This window comes from Crocodylus porosus, unplaced genomic scaffold, assembly GCF_001723895.1.
Source record: "Crocodylus porosus isolate Cpor-Errol unplaced genomic scaffold, CroPor_comp1, whole genome shotgun sequence".
NCBI classification, from domain to species: domain Eukaryota; kingdom Metazoa; phylum Chordata; order Crocodylia; family Crocodylidae; genus Crocodylus; species Crocodylus porosus.
In genome coordinates this window covers 29,003,770-29,021,211 of record NW_017728909.1, presented here as the reverse complement: position 1 = coordinate 29,021,211, position 17,442 = coordinate 29,003,770, and the positions used below count along the sequence as shown (strand labels likewise).

The following is a 17,442-nucleotide window of genomic DNA, read 5'->3' as shown; positions in this document are numbered from 1 at the left end:
TTAGAAAAAAGCCAGGTGGTTTATTCTTCATCAGCCCAGTATTTAAGTTGTCCCATTAATGGAGAGATCCATTTTCTTTTTCTTCAAGAAGCAAACGAGACCACAAATAGTGATTTAAGATCAAGTGATTATCTCCTCTTCCCCACATACTCCCTGCCCATGTCAACCAAAGATCTTACTACACTAGACTAAGTGTCAATCTAATAATGGCCTCTTGGTGGTTGTTGTTTTGCACCACAGACAGATGGGTCTCTAAGCCAAAACAGTGCTTAAAAATGGGAAGTCTGAGGCAGTCTTACAGTCATGCATGCCGGCATCTTTATTTCTTAAATGTATGTCTTGTTTTAGATATTGGAGAAATATTGGGTCAGTAACTCTCAGTATATTTCCCAAGCCATATGTCTGGAGAAGAATATAGATGTTATTTAACCATCCAAACATGGTTTATTTGGAAAAGGAGAGGCTTCTAGAATGCATTTCTTAAGGTATCCAGTAAAATCCAGTCTAATTTTCTTCCAATAGTTTACATTTCTTAATTGAGCCAAGGTGCTCATGTTTATCAGTCTGGTTTCAGAACCCTGTCTAAATCGTAGAATTACATAGAGATAAAAGCTGTCATAAAAAAGTAGTTAGAAATCTTTCCAGACTCAGGGTGGACTATACGGTCAGCATCCCAGAGTTCTGCTCCATACTATATAATGGACTCTGCCTTGGATCTATGGAACTTCAATGCTTTCAGAACTGTTCTTCTGCGTGTCTTATTGTAAAAAGATAAAACTCTATAGGGTCAGTACGCCAAAGATTTTTTTGCTCTACTTATATTTTCAGTGTGCTTATTCCAGCTCAGATTTTTGCTAAAATAGATTCAAAAGTGTATAAAGACGACAACGTCACCTTTCGTTTATTTTCCTGTAGAAATCAAATTAATTTCCTCCTTTCATTCCCCAAAACCCAATAGCTTGGTTTTAGCTGTGTTGATTTCCAAGCTGTTTAAGGTGCAGCGTTGCTGGAAAGCACCCAGATTTGGAGACCTATTTAGGATAGTGACATTATTAAGGTATCATCTGCATAAAGCAAGACAGGGATAGTCATTCAAAACCATAGGTTCATAGAATTGATTCCCTGTTACCACCTGTTTTAGATCATTCATAAATAAATTAAAAAGTTTGGGAACAGCACACACCAACTGCTGAAACTTCCTTAGCCTGACAAAGGGTTTTTGAACCTGAAAGATTGCTTAAAAATTGTTTTCCATCTATTTAAGCTGGTCTAATAAAAGATATCAGATTCACCTAAAGGACCTTGTCTGCCTTAAGTATCTTAAACACTTGTTATTCGGTTTAAAGTTACGCCACTCCAGGGCAGGATTATCTCTACTCAGCTTAATTTTGCTCTTATTTCATTAAGGTATGGTCATTCCATAGGGCTATTCCACCCAAGCTGAAGTCCTTCAGCATCCCAGGATGTAGTGGCCTCTTCTCAGTCAGAATCACCCCTGTCAAAGCCAAGTCAGTCAAGTTTTTGTTTAACTACCATTAAACATTTTCAAGAGAGGAAGTTCCACAGCCTCCCTAGGTATCCATCCCAGTGCTTAACCACCCCACCAATTTAAAAAGTTCCTCCTAATATCCAGCCAAACAGTGTACAGGTCATCCTTGGGCATATGGATGCTGAACAATTTTAAATATGTGCACAATATGTGTATTAAGGGATGAAGAGTACCCTGAGTAATACTAATTACTGAGATATAATAATAGAATATTTTCATTCCATTCAGGAAGAGCATAAAACCAACTGCAGAAACTTCTTCAGCCTGATGAAGGGTTTTTAAACCCAAAACCTTGCTTGAAATAAAAGGTGTCAGAGACCAGGCCTGGAAGTTGCTTGAATCTCTTGCTAACATCAACACTAAAAATGGCCTTAGGAAGGCAGTTGAGAGGCTGACAAACTCTGCTACAGAACAGTGGTGAGTGCTCTCCTGACCAACCTCAGTCATGATCCAAGCCCTCTAAGCCACTCCTGGGTGAGTTTGTCCCCCAAAGAATATCATTCCCATAGGCCTCTCAGCTGGCATGAGAGCCCTGCTCCTAGCCCACGGGTGGGTAAAATAAGGCCTGCGGGCTGGATCCGGACTGACAGGTCATTCTGTCTTGCCTGCGGGGCTCCTAAAAAATTTAGAAAATTAATATTAATCTGCTCCTGGCTTCCTGTCAGGAGCCAGGGGTATTAGGACCTAGGGGGAGCCTTACCAGGAGGCAGCAACCCAGCCCTGCTCCACCCCCAGGCCATTTACCTGCCTTCCTGCCTCACACTGCTCCAGCACTGGGTGGCTTCAGGCTGCATTGCCCAACTGGGGAGCCCAGAGCCTGCATTGGTACCCTGGGTGTGTATGTGCGTGCGTGCATACGCACGTGTGTGTGTGTGTGTGTGTGTGTGTGTGTGTGTGTGTGTGTTCATAGGGTGAGTCCTACATGCACACCACACAATACACATGCACCCACACACCCCGTTGCACTGCCATACATGCAGACCCCCACACCCACAGCACCTCACACACTCCAGCCACTCTCCCCCCATACACAACCCCACACAAACCCCATACCCACCCACATATCCACATCCCCCACATGCTACCTCACCCCACACCAACACCCACACCCCCACCCCATCCACTCCCCCACAGACACACCCACACTCACTCATGCCCCACATAACCACACACCCAAAGCCCCCCCACAAACCTATACCCCACCCCCTCAAAATATACAAGAGTAAGATTTCATTTTAAGCAATTATATACAATCACCTTTATGTGCACTACACAAACACATGTAAACCAGGACAAAAAGATTTTTTAAATCAATTTAATGAATGTTTTAGATGTTTGCTTTTTAGAATATAAGTTAGTATTTTCCTAGTTCTGAGATGACAACACCCCTTGTTGAAAGGAGTACTTCTGGGGGCAAGGGGAGGGACTTCTAGTGGCAAAGGATAGGAGACAGGACATCCCATCACATGATGGGAGAAAGGGGGTGGGGCTACCCATGCAGCCCTCGATAGCTTGCCAAAACTGGGTAAGTGGCCCTCCGCCTGAAATAATTGCCTGCCCCTGCCCTAGCCCTTGGGACTGGAGGCAGATCAGTGGCATAGATGGAGTACACTGCGCTGTAGATCTTTGCTGTCTGGGGCTACCAGAGCAGCCCTGAAACTGCCCAAAGTGATCTTACGACTGGACCAGGCTCAAAGATGAGGAAACGCAAATTAGGTTGAAAATAAGGGGACATCACACGCTTCATGAGGGGTGTATGACCCTTGCTGAGCACTCCTGGAGTTTAGCTGTGGAGGCTGTGTTCTGACTGGATGGAGGTGGGAAGCTTGAAGGCTACGGTGGGCTGAGGGAAGTTTTGATAGAGGATAGGGCAGAATGGGACTTGTCCTAAAGCAGGAAGTTCAGTCTTTAGGCTGTCCTGCTCCCCAGAAATGCAGCTCTGACCTTCTCTCCCTGTCTAGTCCTTTCCACTGAAGAAACTAGCCACCGGAGAGACAAGCTGTAGCAGCTGCATTCCCAGGCATGGAAGCTGTAGCCCATTGTTCCAAGCAGGGAGGGAACAAGCACCAAGATGGAAGGGGAGGTGACTGCAGTCAAGTGCTGAAAAAGTGAATCATGTGGAAGTAGCACGTGGGAAAGGGCAGACAAGCTGCATAGCTCATCATCACTGCCAAAACCAATAGCTGAGCAGACATGGGACAACATAAATTCACACAGCTGCTTGGGGCTCACATTGTTCCCTTGGACAAGGGCCATGAAGTGCTAGTGAACAAGGAGGAGGTAGCAGGTGATGAAACCCTGGGGAAAAAATAACATTATCAGGGATATGCAAAAATCAAATTGCAGAGAGGACTGTGAGGATGTCAGGAGCCACCTACGAATAGGTACAGAAGAACATCAACTGTGATATGGCCATTTACTAGTTTCATGTTGCCAACTCCATGACGCAGCAGCAGCAGTCCCAGCAGCTCCTCACTTTATATGACCTCAAGTCCCTATGGATCTGTGCTACAATGCAGCAAGCAGTGGCCGTGGAAGAGGAAGATGTTCTAGAAGGGTCTGACAGGAGGGCTGGCCACTCTCATCACCAACTTGCCAAAAATATTAGCCCCCACATACTGGGGGTAGAGTCAGACCTCTGGAATAAGAAATGGAAGGTAAAAGGATAGGAAGGACAAGCTGCCTAAGCTGGCCACAGGTAGCTGGAAAACAGCTGGAAGAGGCAGCTGTGAGACCGGACTGGTGGCTCACATGGGCTGATGAGCTCCAGGATGAAGACTCCCATTTCCCCTCACCTCCCTTGGTGCCTCTTGGAAGTAGATCTCCTGCCAGTGCCCTGGCCAAACACACCCCTTTGGCAGCTGCCCCTACTATGGATCTTTATCAGATAGGCCCAGGAGCATCTGTTGCAACCCATGGAATATTTTTCTAAGGTGAAAAACTTAACTAAGAAGTGATTACATAATAAGGGGGTGCAATCTACGCCATCAACTGTAGCTTCCAGTAATGATGTTCTGTTGTTTCTTTACAGGATCACAGTGTACTTAATCTACCTTTTCCTGGATTTTGTTAATAAATTTAAAGATAGCAATGCTAATGTGTCATCATAATTTCCCTAAACCTTGCTAAAAAGCCCACTCCTTTTTGACAAACACAATGCAAATAACTATTACACAACCTCCTACATTTTAGACCAATGAAAATATGTGTATATGTATCCATGTACACATGTATTATTCTGTAGGCTGATTTTGGGTGGATTATATGTTTTTAAATATCTAACTGTATACATAGGAATTACTAGCAGAAAACCAACGTCATCTCAAAGGTTGTTATAGATATGCAAGTTTTTTGGAAAGATGCAATAGTAAAGCAGATCTTTGCATCTAAAATTAAACTTTAACTAAAATAAACAAAACCTCTGATCTTGTTTTAAAGGTCTGCTCGGAAATCACAGTGACTGCACAAGTGACTTTGCAACTAGCTATCTTATAATCATCTGGCAAGCCAACTATTTAGTTTTGCCATCAGTATATGTGATGCAGCACGGTAAGCTTTTGCTTCTTTTCAATTAATTAACCTGTATTCTGTGCCTAATTTGTATACTGCATTGAGAAATTTCACTATATATTTTTGGAGATTTCTAAGTGATATACTCTTGATATGTCACAGACTCTGGATAACAGATCAGAACTTCTACCTGCATACAAGTAAGGAATGAATCAAGTACCATGGGAAGAGTTTCCAGAGTGTTTTGTCTCTTTTTGAATTTAGCCTGGGATTAACAGCTCAAGAAAAGAAAGTAATCCTCGGCATTTCTCTGCTGCTAAGTACATGGCAAGATGCCTAATGCCTGTCCCCAATTTTTTACTCTGTCAAATCTGGATTATACATTTTTTTTAAAAATCCCTCCCATGGATGTTTAGTCATTGGAGCTTTGTATCCATTTTAATCTTATATCTGTACAAATAAATGTTTTTAAAAACCTAATTGAAAACATTTTTGTTTACATGGCAAAATGAAAATACCACCCCCCCCACAAATATTTTGGGTTGACTGCAATATTTTTTATCCAAAATGGAAAAAATAAAATTAATAAAAATAATTTTTCAGCCACAATTATTTGACAGAATTGACTCATTTGAAAATAATTTGTTTTGAATTTAAAAGGTAAATGAAAGGTCAATGAAAAATACAATTAATCTGAAATATTTTGTCCAGTTTAAGTAAATCGTATTTCCTCAAAACTATTCTATAATATGATCATCCAGCAAGTCCATGTTGAGTAGTCTCCAGGGTTAGGGTTAGAAACAGCCAGCATTTTCCTGGGTTTTTTTGTAATAGTCCCATACAGCAATAGCCCCATACAGAAAAGTATACAAACACACAGTTAATTTAAGTGTAGTGTGTGAATAGTCTCACTGAAGTATTATGGTCAGAGTGTAGCTGATACTGGTTGGTTAATGATAATGTTCTATTGTTTTCATGCTTTAATTGAGCCAGACTTTGTCTGAGCTTGTCCTCCTTGACACAAAATTCCTATCAGGAACACCTCTAAATAAAGACACTAGAACCAAGTTGTTATTGATCAGGTATATAGATATTTAGAGGATATTTTCTTAATAAAAAAAAAATATGTGTGCTATTTTGGATTCAGTTCTGTTCCAATTCAAGTAAATGGCAACATTCAGATTGTTTTCCATAGTGCAAGATTTGTCCCTAAATTTTGAACAAATATATCATATGCCCAGTAATGTATCTGGAATGTGTCCAGATAGTTCTGTTATGTTGTGGATCAAATTGTATTATTGCATTTTTCCAAATCAAAATAATTGTTCATACATTATTAAGAAGATGTGAACACAGGAGTATATACGTTATAATTTATGGTGGTCTTGTGCTACATATTAATTTTCTACAGCTGAACACTGTTAAACTATGGGAAGTACTATTTTAATCTACTTCATTCTGCTGTGCATTACAATTGAGAGCAGCCATGGATGCAACTGTGACCGTTATCCATGGAGCTCATGGTCCAGCTGTTCAAAAACTTGCAATTCTGGAACACAGAGCAGGCGTAGGTACGTGTGAAATGTCTCATTGCTTCTCCTTATTAATTTTTCTGTTACATATCAACTAGTAGAAAAGTACTACTTCAGGGTTGGGACATCTAAAAATACCTGAGGATTTCCAGTGCACAGTGTAAAAAGAATTGCTTCTTTTTTTGGAAGTTCTTGTTTCCATAATTTACAAGGAAAAAGAACAAATTCCCTCTAAGAATTCTTTTCCCTCTAAGAACATTTGGATAATGAATAAATTTGAAAAGTTGACAATCTTCCAAAAAGTGCATTAAAAAGACTCAGAAAAAAAAAATTAAAAAAGAATTAAGATGGCTCCAAATCAGGGGCAGGCAATTATTTTGGGTGGAGGGCTGCTTACTGAGTTTTGGCAAGCCATTGAGGGCCACGTGACAGGCAGCCAGGGGGAGATAAATAATCATTTTCTAATTTTTTTAGAGGCCCTCCAGGCCAGATAGAATGGCCTGGCAGGCTGCATCTTGCCTGCAAGCTGCATTTTGCCCACCCTTATACTGGCAATGATGGGCTCAATCTATGTGCTGGTCCTGCAAGCAGTGTATATTTGCGTGATCCATCCATTCATACCGATTCAGGGGTGATGTGGTAAGCTCCATAGACCAGGACCCTCTATGCTGCTGTTAGGTCAGGGCAGTGCAGTGCCTCTGAAAAGTATAAGGAAGGCAAACTGGGCAGGTTCAGAATAAGTTCCTGCTGTAGCAGTGGTCTCCAACCTTTTTAAGTAGGATATCGCCTTTGGCATTAAAAGTAACCTGAGATCTACCATGCACCACCATGAGCCCCACCCCAGCCGCCCAGCAGCTAAATCTGTGGGGAGAGAAGGAAGGGGACAGACTGAGGCAGAGGGAGAAAAAATTATTTGGGGGTGTGCCTCCCCAGCAGGTAAGTCCCACTGGGCCAGGGGCCCACTCAATTTGGCCCTGCTCCTACCCCTGCAACACTGTCCCTCACTGTGGGGACCTCGATCTTGCCCCTGCTCCTTCCCTCCCCCACAGACAGACCTGCTGGGCTGGGGTGTGTGCATGCACGCAGGCACTTAGCCTCCCACCCCAGCCTCGGATCGACTCCAAGAGACTCCGAGATCTACCAGTGAATCGAGATCCACTGGTTGGTGACCACTGTACTATAGTGTATTCTACACCAGTGCTTTAAGGTAAATCTTTTTCAACATTGAGCAGCAAACAGCTGGGGCAGCATATCATAGAATAGGATTCTCTTCTTTCTTTATTTCCCAGAAGTTACGTTTTTTGATATAATGGTTTGAACCACAAAATCTCAGGCTGCTGAGAGACATTCATTTAAAGGTGTGATGGGATCTGATCCCTGAACCCAACAATTGCACCTCCTGCCATGCCACACAGTTCTGAGACGGGATCAGGTCCCAATTGCTCCATGCTTGCCAGTGCAAAGGGAGCCTAAAATCATGATCTACTGATCATCACTTGGATCAGGGCCCACTGGGGCTTGAACCAATCCTAGTGGGTCCCCAAAGCCTGCTGACAATCAATCAGTTGTTGGCTGGATCTGGGACTGCACTGGGGCTTCAAGTAGCCCCAGTATGGAACCTGCTGGCTAATGATCAGCTGATCATTGGCTAGCTCCAGGACAACACTGGGTCTCCAACCACTGATTGTTGGCCAGTGGGGTCTGCACTGGTGCCAATCTGAGCCCCTGGTGTGGTTCACCCTGCTACACACTCAGTTTAAGGTATGATGAAAACCAGCCAAAGAATTATTATGCATAATTTGTGGAATAATTTTGTGGCTTATTTCCTGTTTATTGCACCATTAAGTGTGTGGCTGGGTTACTATTTAAAATGCAATTAATTAGTTAATCACAACTGCCAGGGTTCTCGGATGGATGTGGCATTCAACCCAAATTTAAAGTAAGTTAACTCTAGGTCCCATCTTTGAAGCATGTGCCCATTTTTTCTCTGGCCTGTAAGTAACTTTCCCACTTTTATATTTTAGGCAACTAAATATGGATGAGTATTATAGAAAAAACTTTTGTGACCAATTATGTACAAAGGAAGAATCCCAGGCATGTAACCAGCAGGCATGTCCTGTCAACTGCCAGATTGGAGACTTCGGACCTTGGTCAGAATGTGACCCATGTGTTAAAAAACAAGTAGGTAGAAAATAAATTAGATGGGTGATTATAAGGAAATACTGAGGATGATTTATCTGTGGTTCAGATGATGAAACATGAGCACTGAACCAAAAGGAAATTGATTTGCATCAGGAGCAATCTTTTATAAATTAGCATTAGGGGAAGAATTGGAGAATACCAACTTAGAAAAATAGATCACAACAGAAAGAACAAATTTTTGGATACCACAAATCACGCTTACACTTTTCCTGTCTTTTGTATGAGCATATCTATGACATATGTATCAGCTCCCCTTGCCAAGGGACAGTACCACTATGAGAAATGAGTCTTCCATGGAGAAGGTCTTTTCAAGTTTACAGGTCCTTCTGGGTCCCCAAAAGTGACAGTACATCATATATATTCCACAGTAAGTTTCCCTACATTTGTAGGGCATACAAACCACATTATAACGATGGGCTCAGATCTCAGATTGTACTGGAAAGTTAAGAAGAGTCAAAATGAGTCCAAGTACTGCCATGGCTGGCAGGGAAAATTAAGATTGCTTATCTCAACATTAATTCTAACTCTACTTCCCTGACCAGAACTTAGGTATCTTGTGAATCCCATTATGCACTTGTCTGTATCTTTAGGTACTAAAACACCCCAAAAGTTTTGGCTTGCCTTGTCAGGAAGTGCTGCTAGAGTGGAGCAGGTGTGCACAAAGAAGCATGAGGTGGCTGGCTCATTTCATGGATACCACAGCCTACATGACATTTCTCTCCTGGGGGGCAGATTACTTATTTAGCTTTTAAGCTTTCCTTTAAAGCATGTGGTCTGATGGCTGCTTGGGACAGCATCTGGGACTTAAGTCTGATCTAGTATGGAAATTCTTATAGTCAAGGGAGGGTAAAATATCTCCATTCTTGGGTACTCATGTTTCCTGCTGCTCTTCAGCCTGCAAAATATTGCCTTCCAGTAGGATACACTGAGAAATGTTGGGAGTCAACCAGCATGGAACTTTCACAGGAAGACGATTTACTTCAAGTCTGGTCACCATTCCCATTTTTCTTCTCATCTGTACACTATTATACAGATAAGCAGTCTGCACAGTTATTGGTTCAGGAGTCCCCACACAATAAGCACAATGCCTCTTCAGATAAAAAATGGGAACATGGATGAAATCGTGTGTCTGGCTGGTCAGGCTGAAGCTCAGCTCATTGAAATCTGTTTGCGGAAGTTGCCATCAGATAACACTTTCTGGCCTCTAGCAGCTGGCAGAAAGAGGGGCTACAAAAACTGAAAACTGAGCAGAAAAGCACTGCAACAACCCACAAACAAACTGCAGGGATGTAAGTGAACACTTGCACATAGGTAAATTGTTGACCTCCTTTGTTTGCTCTTTTTCGCCATTAGATAGCTATCGATGAAATGCTCCTCCATTTTTACTAACTTCACATTTTATTGTGCCTAGTAAAAAAAAATTGCTTGCACTGATAATCTCCATGCTCCATGTTCCATCTCCATAAAAACTCCCCTTCAGCCTCATGTAAAGCTCTTTGTGGCTTTGGTGGAGTTGCTGTGGAAGGATGCAAGTGGATTCAGTTCAGCCGTTGACAGCAGGAAGAATAGTGGCAAACAAGCCGTGGGAGGAACATGGGAACAATCTACTTAAAAAAGGGACAGCTGAGTCATACAAAGATGTGATGCGTTTCCAAATTATTATGTTAGGAAGGGGGCTGTCATATATATATAATCACTTTTATGTTGGACAGAGTGAGACTGGCACAGTCTGCCTTCATAAATCTGCATGCCAAGTTCTGAATTAGTGAGAAAGATCCAAGTAAATCCCAATTGTTTTCTGGAATCTCAACCTCTTCTTAAGTCTGTTCTCTGTCTAGTGACCTGAAGCTTTCAAGGTGAGGATCACCCGGTACTAAAAATAAACCAAAACATAAAATTTAGCTTTTGGGGGACATATGTGACACTGTGACAGACCTGTTAAAATTATATACGTGTTCTAAGAGGTGAACAGAAGAGATCCCCTAACAGCAATGCACCTTGATTTGAGAATGGAAATAGATGCTGCCCTCATAATAGTTCGGGTAAAAGAAAAAAAAAAACAACCTGTTTTCAGAATGTTTTTGGCCCAGCCTACCAAATACACAAGGGAAGCATCGAGTAAAATACGCAAATGAACTTTTGGATCCTCATCTGATCCAGCTCAAATCACAAAATATCTTGAGGTTCTCCCCTCCCTGTACTCTGCACAATAGCTAAAAGCAAGGTGGTTTGAAATAGTATGGCTTGAGACAACTTTCATGGCCCTTATGGAAAGTATTTGTTCCTGATTTTGAACATCTGGAAGTATATTCAAGCCAATCTCAGAAACTCAGTTTTTTTGCCTTACCCCAGATCCAGGTTATGCTTTGACTAGAATTATTGGGGATTTACATCCTTATCCCTGGATTCTGTGGGAGCATCAGATGTTTAGCTGCACTCAGCTGTGTACGTCTCTTCCTGTTGCTCACTAGCGCCCCCCAGAACAAGTAGCACATAAATGCCCCCATTTTTGTCTGCTTTCAGTTTCGGACAAGGTCTCTGCTACGCCCATCTCAGTTTGGGGGCCAGCCCTGTACTGAGCGGTTGGTGGATTCCCGGAGATGCTTCCCAACTAAACTTTGCAACATTGAGGAAGTTGACTGCAGAAACAAGTTCCAGTGTGAAAACGGTAATATTCTTCTTAGCTCCATAACTTCGAATTTACACATACAACCAAAACATTAAACATTGAAAAATAACATTGATATACTCTGTGTATCCTATGTATTTATGTGCACTTTTATTGGTGGAGGAGAGAAGGGAGAGAACAGCTCACCAAGCCATTTGTGTATAAAATAGAAACTTCAATGTCAGTGCATCTTCCACCTGTTTTCATTGTTGTTGCAATAAACTGCAGAAAGCCAGGGCACCTTTTGTCCCAGAATATCTGGTGTGATCTCTGTTTGTCTAATGAAGAACACAGTGCTCTAGAGTTTTGTGGATATAGAACACAAAGTCCTAGTAGGAGGAGTGTCTTTGTTCGAGCCTATATTTAAAGATTTAAGCTTTGTTTGAATATAATTTTGCTTCATTTTTACTAAACCTGTGCAAAGGGTTAAAGGTCGCTTATTTAGGTTGATGTTTAACTAAAATGAGCTCAATTGAAAGCAAAGTAAGTTCATCCACATAAGGTTTACCAAAATCTTAAATTAAACCAGTGCAACTGGGCATAAATACAAGCCACAAATATATAGTAAATGCATGAAAATGCTTGTTGCCATTTCTTTGAAACAGGTCGCTGCATTGTCAAAAGTCTAGAATGCAATGGACAAAATGATTGCGGTGACAACTCAGATGAAAGGAACTGTAGGCGGATAAAGACTGTGTGCAACAGGAGATACGAGAGCATCCCCAGTGCGCAGTTAATGGGCAATGGGTACGCTGCTTTTGCTTGAGTTTTGTAGATTAGTTCTTTTTTATCTAATTAACTCTTATATAGCTGAGATAGCTACTGTAGTGATACACTAGTGATTCCAGCTGGATCAAATACGTGATGGCTTTTTTGTTAAAAGTTTAGAGAAATTATAAGAACTTGGCTGCTAAGGTATGCCTCTGCCCCTTATATAGAATAAAATAGAGAGCACTTCCAGAAGCCTTGGGCTTCCACCTGTCCCTTTCAGCAGTGAGAGCTCACACATCAGAAATTTGTCAGTTATATGATGTCTTGGCCATGCTTTGAGATGGAAAATGTCCCCAGAATTTATTGTTCTGCTTTACCTTTATATTTTTTTGGTTAGACTCCTATCCCACCTTAAATGTTTTAGGATTGTTTTTGTTAGCTACTGGGTATTCAGAAGTGTGAAACTCCACTTTTCTGCCATAAAGCACTTCTAAAACAAAATCAAATCAGAAGGCTGTGAATGTGTCAAAGGGAACATGTACAGCCTCTTCAGGTATTTTCAGCCTGAGGTATTCTGGCAACACCATGAAAAATGTTGCAAGATCCTGGATTGACAGGGATAGATAACCATGGGTGTTTATATATGTGCTCCGAGAGATTGGTGGGGTGTGGGGGGAGGGAGTACTTTAATTAAAGCAGCTCCGAGAGCTGCTCTAATTAAAGCGCCCCGAGCGTCATGTATATCAGCATCCCCGCACTGAAAAATGGCAGGGATACTGATCAAATCAGCTTTAGTTAAAGCAGCCCTGCTGCCTTTTTTCAGCATGGGGACACTGATACACGTGACACTGGAGTCTGCTGGAGCATGGTAATTACCATGCCCAGTAAGCTCGGTTAATTCAGTCTGCTCCTATGTGATGTAATTACAATGCATCAGAGCAGCCTCACTCCACATCTGTAGGTGCCCCATAATAGTAAAACTGCATTTTGACATACATTCATGAATTAAGGGTTCCTTCAAAACAAGTAACATAAAATTGGGTCAGATCCTTAGCATAGAGCTGTATTCAGGGGAGGTGTGACAGGCCAATGGCACATAGTGTTGTGTAACTCTAAGAGTTGCACAACTCCTGCCTCCTCTGATCCACTGGGAGGACTTCCCTACTGCTCACCTGTCATGCCTTGATGTTGTTCTAATCAAAGGGTTGGGAGGCTGCCCCAAGGCCCAGGGGGAGTCCAGTCCACTACCAGTCTGCCTTTATTCAATCCGTTGTGGCCTTTCTGGCTCTACTGGTGCCCTAGGACACCATATGCCTTATGGGCTGTCTTTTTGGCCTCTGCCTGCCCCTATAGCCATGCCTATGCCTTGTCGATGATACACAATACCTTGTCAGAGAGGTTACCCAACTCCACTGCAACAGTTGTCCTTCTCAGGCCTTAACACTTTTGCAGTGGCTTTGGCCTTCCTGACTTTGGCCCCTTGTTTTTCCTAGCAGTAGCCCTCTTAGCCTAGTACCTTGGCTTCTGGGCTGCAGCTCTAATCTCACCCCTTTTTGGGGCTCTGGGCCCAGGCCCTGCTTTCACTCTTCCTGGGCTTTGGGCCCCCTCTGGCCCTTTTTTCACCCTTCTCATGTTCTGGGTCCCCTTTATCCTCCCTCTTCATTCCTATCAGGCTCCAACTGTGGTCCTCCCAGATTCAGGCCACCTCTATTGCCCCTCTTGGACTTGAGCTTTGGCCCTCTTGGCCTCAAGCTGCTTATGCCTTGTGCCCTGTCCCTGGCAGGGCTCTAAACCTCAGGGTGCTCCTCAGTCACTCCCCTGTGGCCTCGTCTTCATCCCTTACAGCCACACCTATTCTGCTGGTTAAAAACTAGAAAAAAGAAGGCAAGCTAATGATTTAACAAAAACCTCCCCCACTCTGGGTAAACAAACATTTGAGTAGCTCTCGGCCCCTGGGGCTCTTGCCTCTCTGCCTTTGGAGTGCTTTGGGGGCTGCTGGAGGATTCTCATGCAGGTGCTTTCTCCAGAGACCTCAGCTCCTTGCAAGGCACCTTCCTCCTCCCATTTTCTCCCAGGCATTTGACTTTTCTGCCCCAGAAGCGCTGCCCTGCCTGAGTCAGGTGACTTACTAGCCCACACAGATGTTCCTCATTGTCTCTAATAGGTAACGTACCCTTGCACAGCATGCAGCCTGTGCCTCTGCTAGCCTGCTGTGTTTTCCCTTTTTTAGTAACAGGAGCCTTTGGCTCCCTGTTCCAGGAGGATCTGGAGGGGGTTCAGTAGTATGGTCACACCCCCTCCCAAAGTTTAGGTCACCTGCCAGTAGCGTTAGTTCCCTGCAGCCCTGATGCCTGGGTCTCCTCCAGAGTGTGACGTGGGGCTGGAGCCTTGCCTTGGCTTGGGACACCTGTGGGAAGCAAGTGAAGAAGTGGGGGGGAGGGGGGGGGTCTGCTTACTGCTACTACTGATCTGGGGGTTGGGGAAACCCCAGGAATGCCCCTGCTCTCCTCCAGATGGGAGCTATGAGGAGCTGTTGCATGGGTTGCTGGGCTGGAGAAGCAGCAGTGGGAAGGTCCCTGTTCCCTCCTCTCCATTCCATGTTCTATGTTGTCCTAGTGACTCCAGTGGCAGGGAGCAGCTATGTGGGGTGCCAGCCAGGGATAGTGGTGGTGGTTAGTCTTTGCTTCCAGTATCTGCTCCTGGCCCGCAAGAGATATTTAGGTTGGAACTGGGTAGGGGGAAGGAGTGCCGGAAAGATGGAGAGGACCCATCTATCAGTCCACAAATCTGCATGCATAGCTGTCCCCGCCCAAGCCTGGCACCCCACTGCTGCTAATGGAAGCCCCCAGCTAGTGCAGGGCAGGAGATGGCATGGTACAGTCTGTCCAACTGGGTTTGTGGGAGGTGAAAGAGGGGGCTGCATCACCTCTACCATGCTGGTAACATGTCCCACACCCTCTTTTTGGGATTCCTAGATATGCCCAAACCTGCATTATCCTCAGTGCAGTTGCATGTACTTAAATTAGGTAGAATCTCACACTGTATATTTTTTCTGTGACTGTTCGATTTATTTCTGGAATGTACTGTCTCTCTAGATATAACCTTTTGGCAGGAGAAAGCTGTGGAGAAGTCCTTGGTAACTCATTCTACGGGGGCAAATGCACTACAGTAAAAAGCAATGACACCAGGAAATTATTCCGTGTTCCTGCAAATATTGAGACTGTCAGCTTTCAGGTACTACATGAGTAGTAAAGCCATCAAACTGTGCCACTTACTTGAGACCTTCTTTCAATGGTCATAATCCATGTTATGCTCACGAGACTTTTAAACTCTGATGTGCTTTTTAGATTATGATGTAAAAAAAAGGAATTATATAATTGCCACATACATGTTTGAAGGGCCTTGTTGAACCCAACTGGAGCTCTGAAAACAGAAAAAGGACAAAGGCAAGATACCAAAGAGCTCAGTTCAGTGGATGAGATCTATTTTTGTCAAAAGTGCAGGGATGGGAGAAGGGGGGAGTTAGTAATGATATAAAAAGAATGATTAATCCAAAAACAGACATCCAAGGGTGCTATGAAAATGGTTTAATTGTATTCACATGTAGATGATTTGTAGGTTGAGTGGCCCTCTGAGATCAAATGTAGAATAGGGGAAGCAATGTGGTTTGCTCCCTTTCTCTGCAAAGCTATCTTGATGACAAGGCTTTCATATGTACTTGATATCCACCAATAGAAGGGTAGAGCAGACTTCAGAAGGCCAGAGACATCTGCTAACTCAGGGGTGGACAATTATTTAGGCTGGCAGGCCCCTTAAGGAGTTTTGGTGAGCTCTTGAGGGCCAGGGGGAGAGAGCTGACCCGGTCTTGCCCCCCCCCCCATCATAGCTATTTATACCACCCAGTGCAGCAGGGGGATGGGGGTGAGGGGGAGGTGAGAGACACCAATTTATCCTATCTGGCCCCATTCACCCTACACCCACCACCATGGGGGCCAGATGGAGTAGGTGGGCAGGATCTCCATGGAGAACAGACACTCCCTGCCTGCTCCATCTGGAGCACCCTTGGAAACAGGTGGAGGCAGATAGACTGGGTTGCCTGGGCAGAAGGGCCAGGTCCAGTAGTAGCAGGAGATACATTGGCAGTGGCACCCAGAGTGTGAGGACAAGAGTGAGCTCCTGACATGAGTGCTGCCAGGAAGCTGAGTCCAGCCACCATGCTGCCCCTGCCCCAGTCCTACACCACTCAGCCACAGACTACAGCTCCTGGCATGCATGAGAGATAGATGTTCATATTGAAGCTGACAAGACAGTGATATGTCCAATAGTTATCAAGTAGAACATCCTCCATTCTCTCTTCTGTGCTTTGAGGGCAAGACATTTTGCCTCAAAACTGGCTGCCGCTGGGTTGAGGTTGTGGCACTATTGGGGTTGCTTAGCAGCCAGCTCCTCCCAACCCTTGATGTTGGCCTCCATTTTCTTGAGGTTCAAAGTGTCCTTGTAGTGTTTCCTCTGTCCATCACAAGATCTCAGGCCGCTACTAAGCTGGGTCTAAGCACTGGCATCTCCTTGACTATTTTATGGTTAGAGCCAGTGATTGAATGGATATCCATATCACATGAGCTATGCAAGGAACTGGTGACTACTGGACATATTGCTGTCTTGTCAGCTTCATTGTGAACATCTAGCTTCCTTCAAAACACCAAAAGCAGACAAAAACAATGTGAAGAACCCTCAACACCAAATCTCTTCAAGACTACAAAGTTCTGCAAGGATCTCCAACAGTGTAGCCTCTATCTTCTTCTCTCAGCTGGCTTGTATCCAGTCATATCTTGTCTTACTAAGAGCTGGAATGCTGATGTGTCTCACTAGCTCCCTGAAGATGATGGGAATTCTTCTTTCTGGTCATTCATTATCTTGGTTATCTATCAAGATGAAAAAATTCTATGTTGTGAAAATTATTGTTATCTTATGATGTCTTTGACTGAGAGAGACTGATCTCATTGGATGTGGGTATCCATCCAGGAGCATATAAGATAGCTGTGGTTTAGGGTACCTTTTCTAGCTCCTTCCCCACATAGGGTGAGCAGAGGGTAGCTTGAGTCAACCCAGGTGCAAGATGACCATCAGGCTACCACCACCTGCATGCAGATTTGTGTCTAGAGACTGCTGGATTCACTGGTCCCATCTCTGTCGCCACTGGTCCATTGCTGCAGGGCTTTTGGAGGTTGGTGCAGGAGAGTGTGTTGTTTCCTGTGGTAGAAGCTTACATG

At 43.7% G+C, this 17,442-nt stretch overlaps 1 protein-coding gene across 2 annotated transcripts in view; it reads left to right on the top strand.

The window, feature by feature from the left end:
- Positions 1 to 4,993: 4,993 nt before the first annotated feature.
- Positions 4,994 to 17,442, top strand: part of LOC109307866 (complement component C6-like) — a 59,543-nt gene continuing 47,094 nt past the window's right edge. For both annotated transcript variants that reach the window (XR_002100383.1, XM_019532006.1), the window contains exons 1-6: positions 4,994 to 5,098; positions 6,471 to 6,630; positions 8,616 to 8,772; positions 11,317 to 11,461; positions 12,067 to 12,208; positions 15,268 to 15,406. Coding sequence is in view for 1 of the 2 variants with exons in the window: in XM_019532006.1 (XP_019387551.1) it covers positions 6,488 to 6,630; positions 8,616 to 8,772; positions 11,317 to 11,461; positions 12,067 to 12,208; positions 15,268 to 15,406 (726 nt within the window). In the remaining variant the exon portion in view is untranslated. The remainder of the gene's footprint in view (positions 5,099 to 6,470; positions 6,631 to 8,615; positions 8,773 to 11,316; positions 11,462 to 12,066; positions 12,209 to 15,267; positions 15,407 to 17,442) is intronic.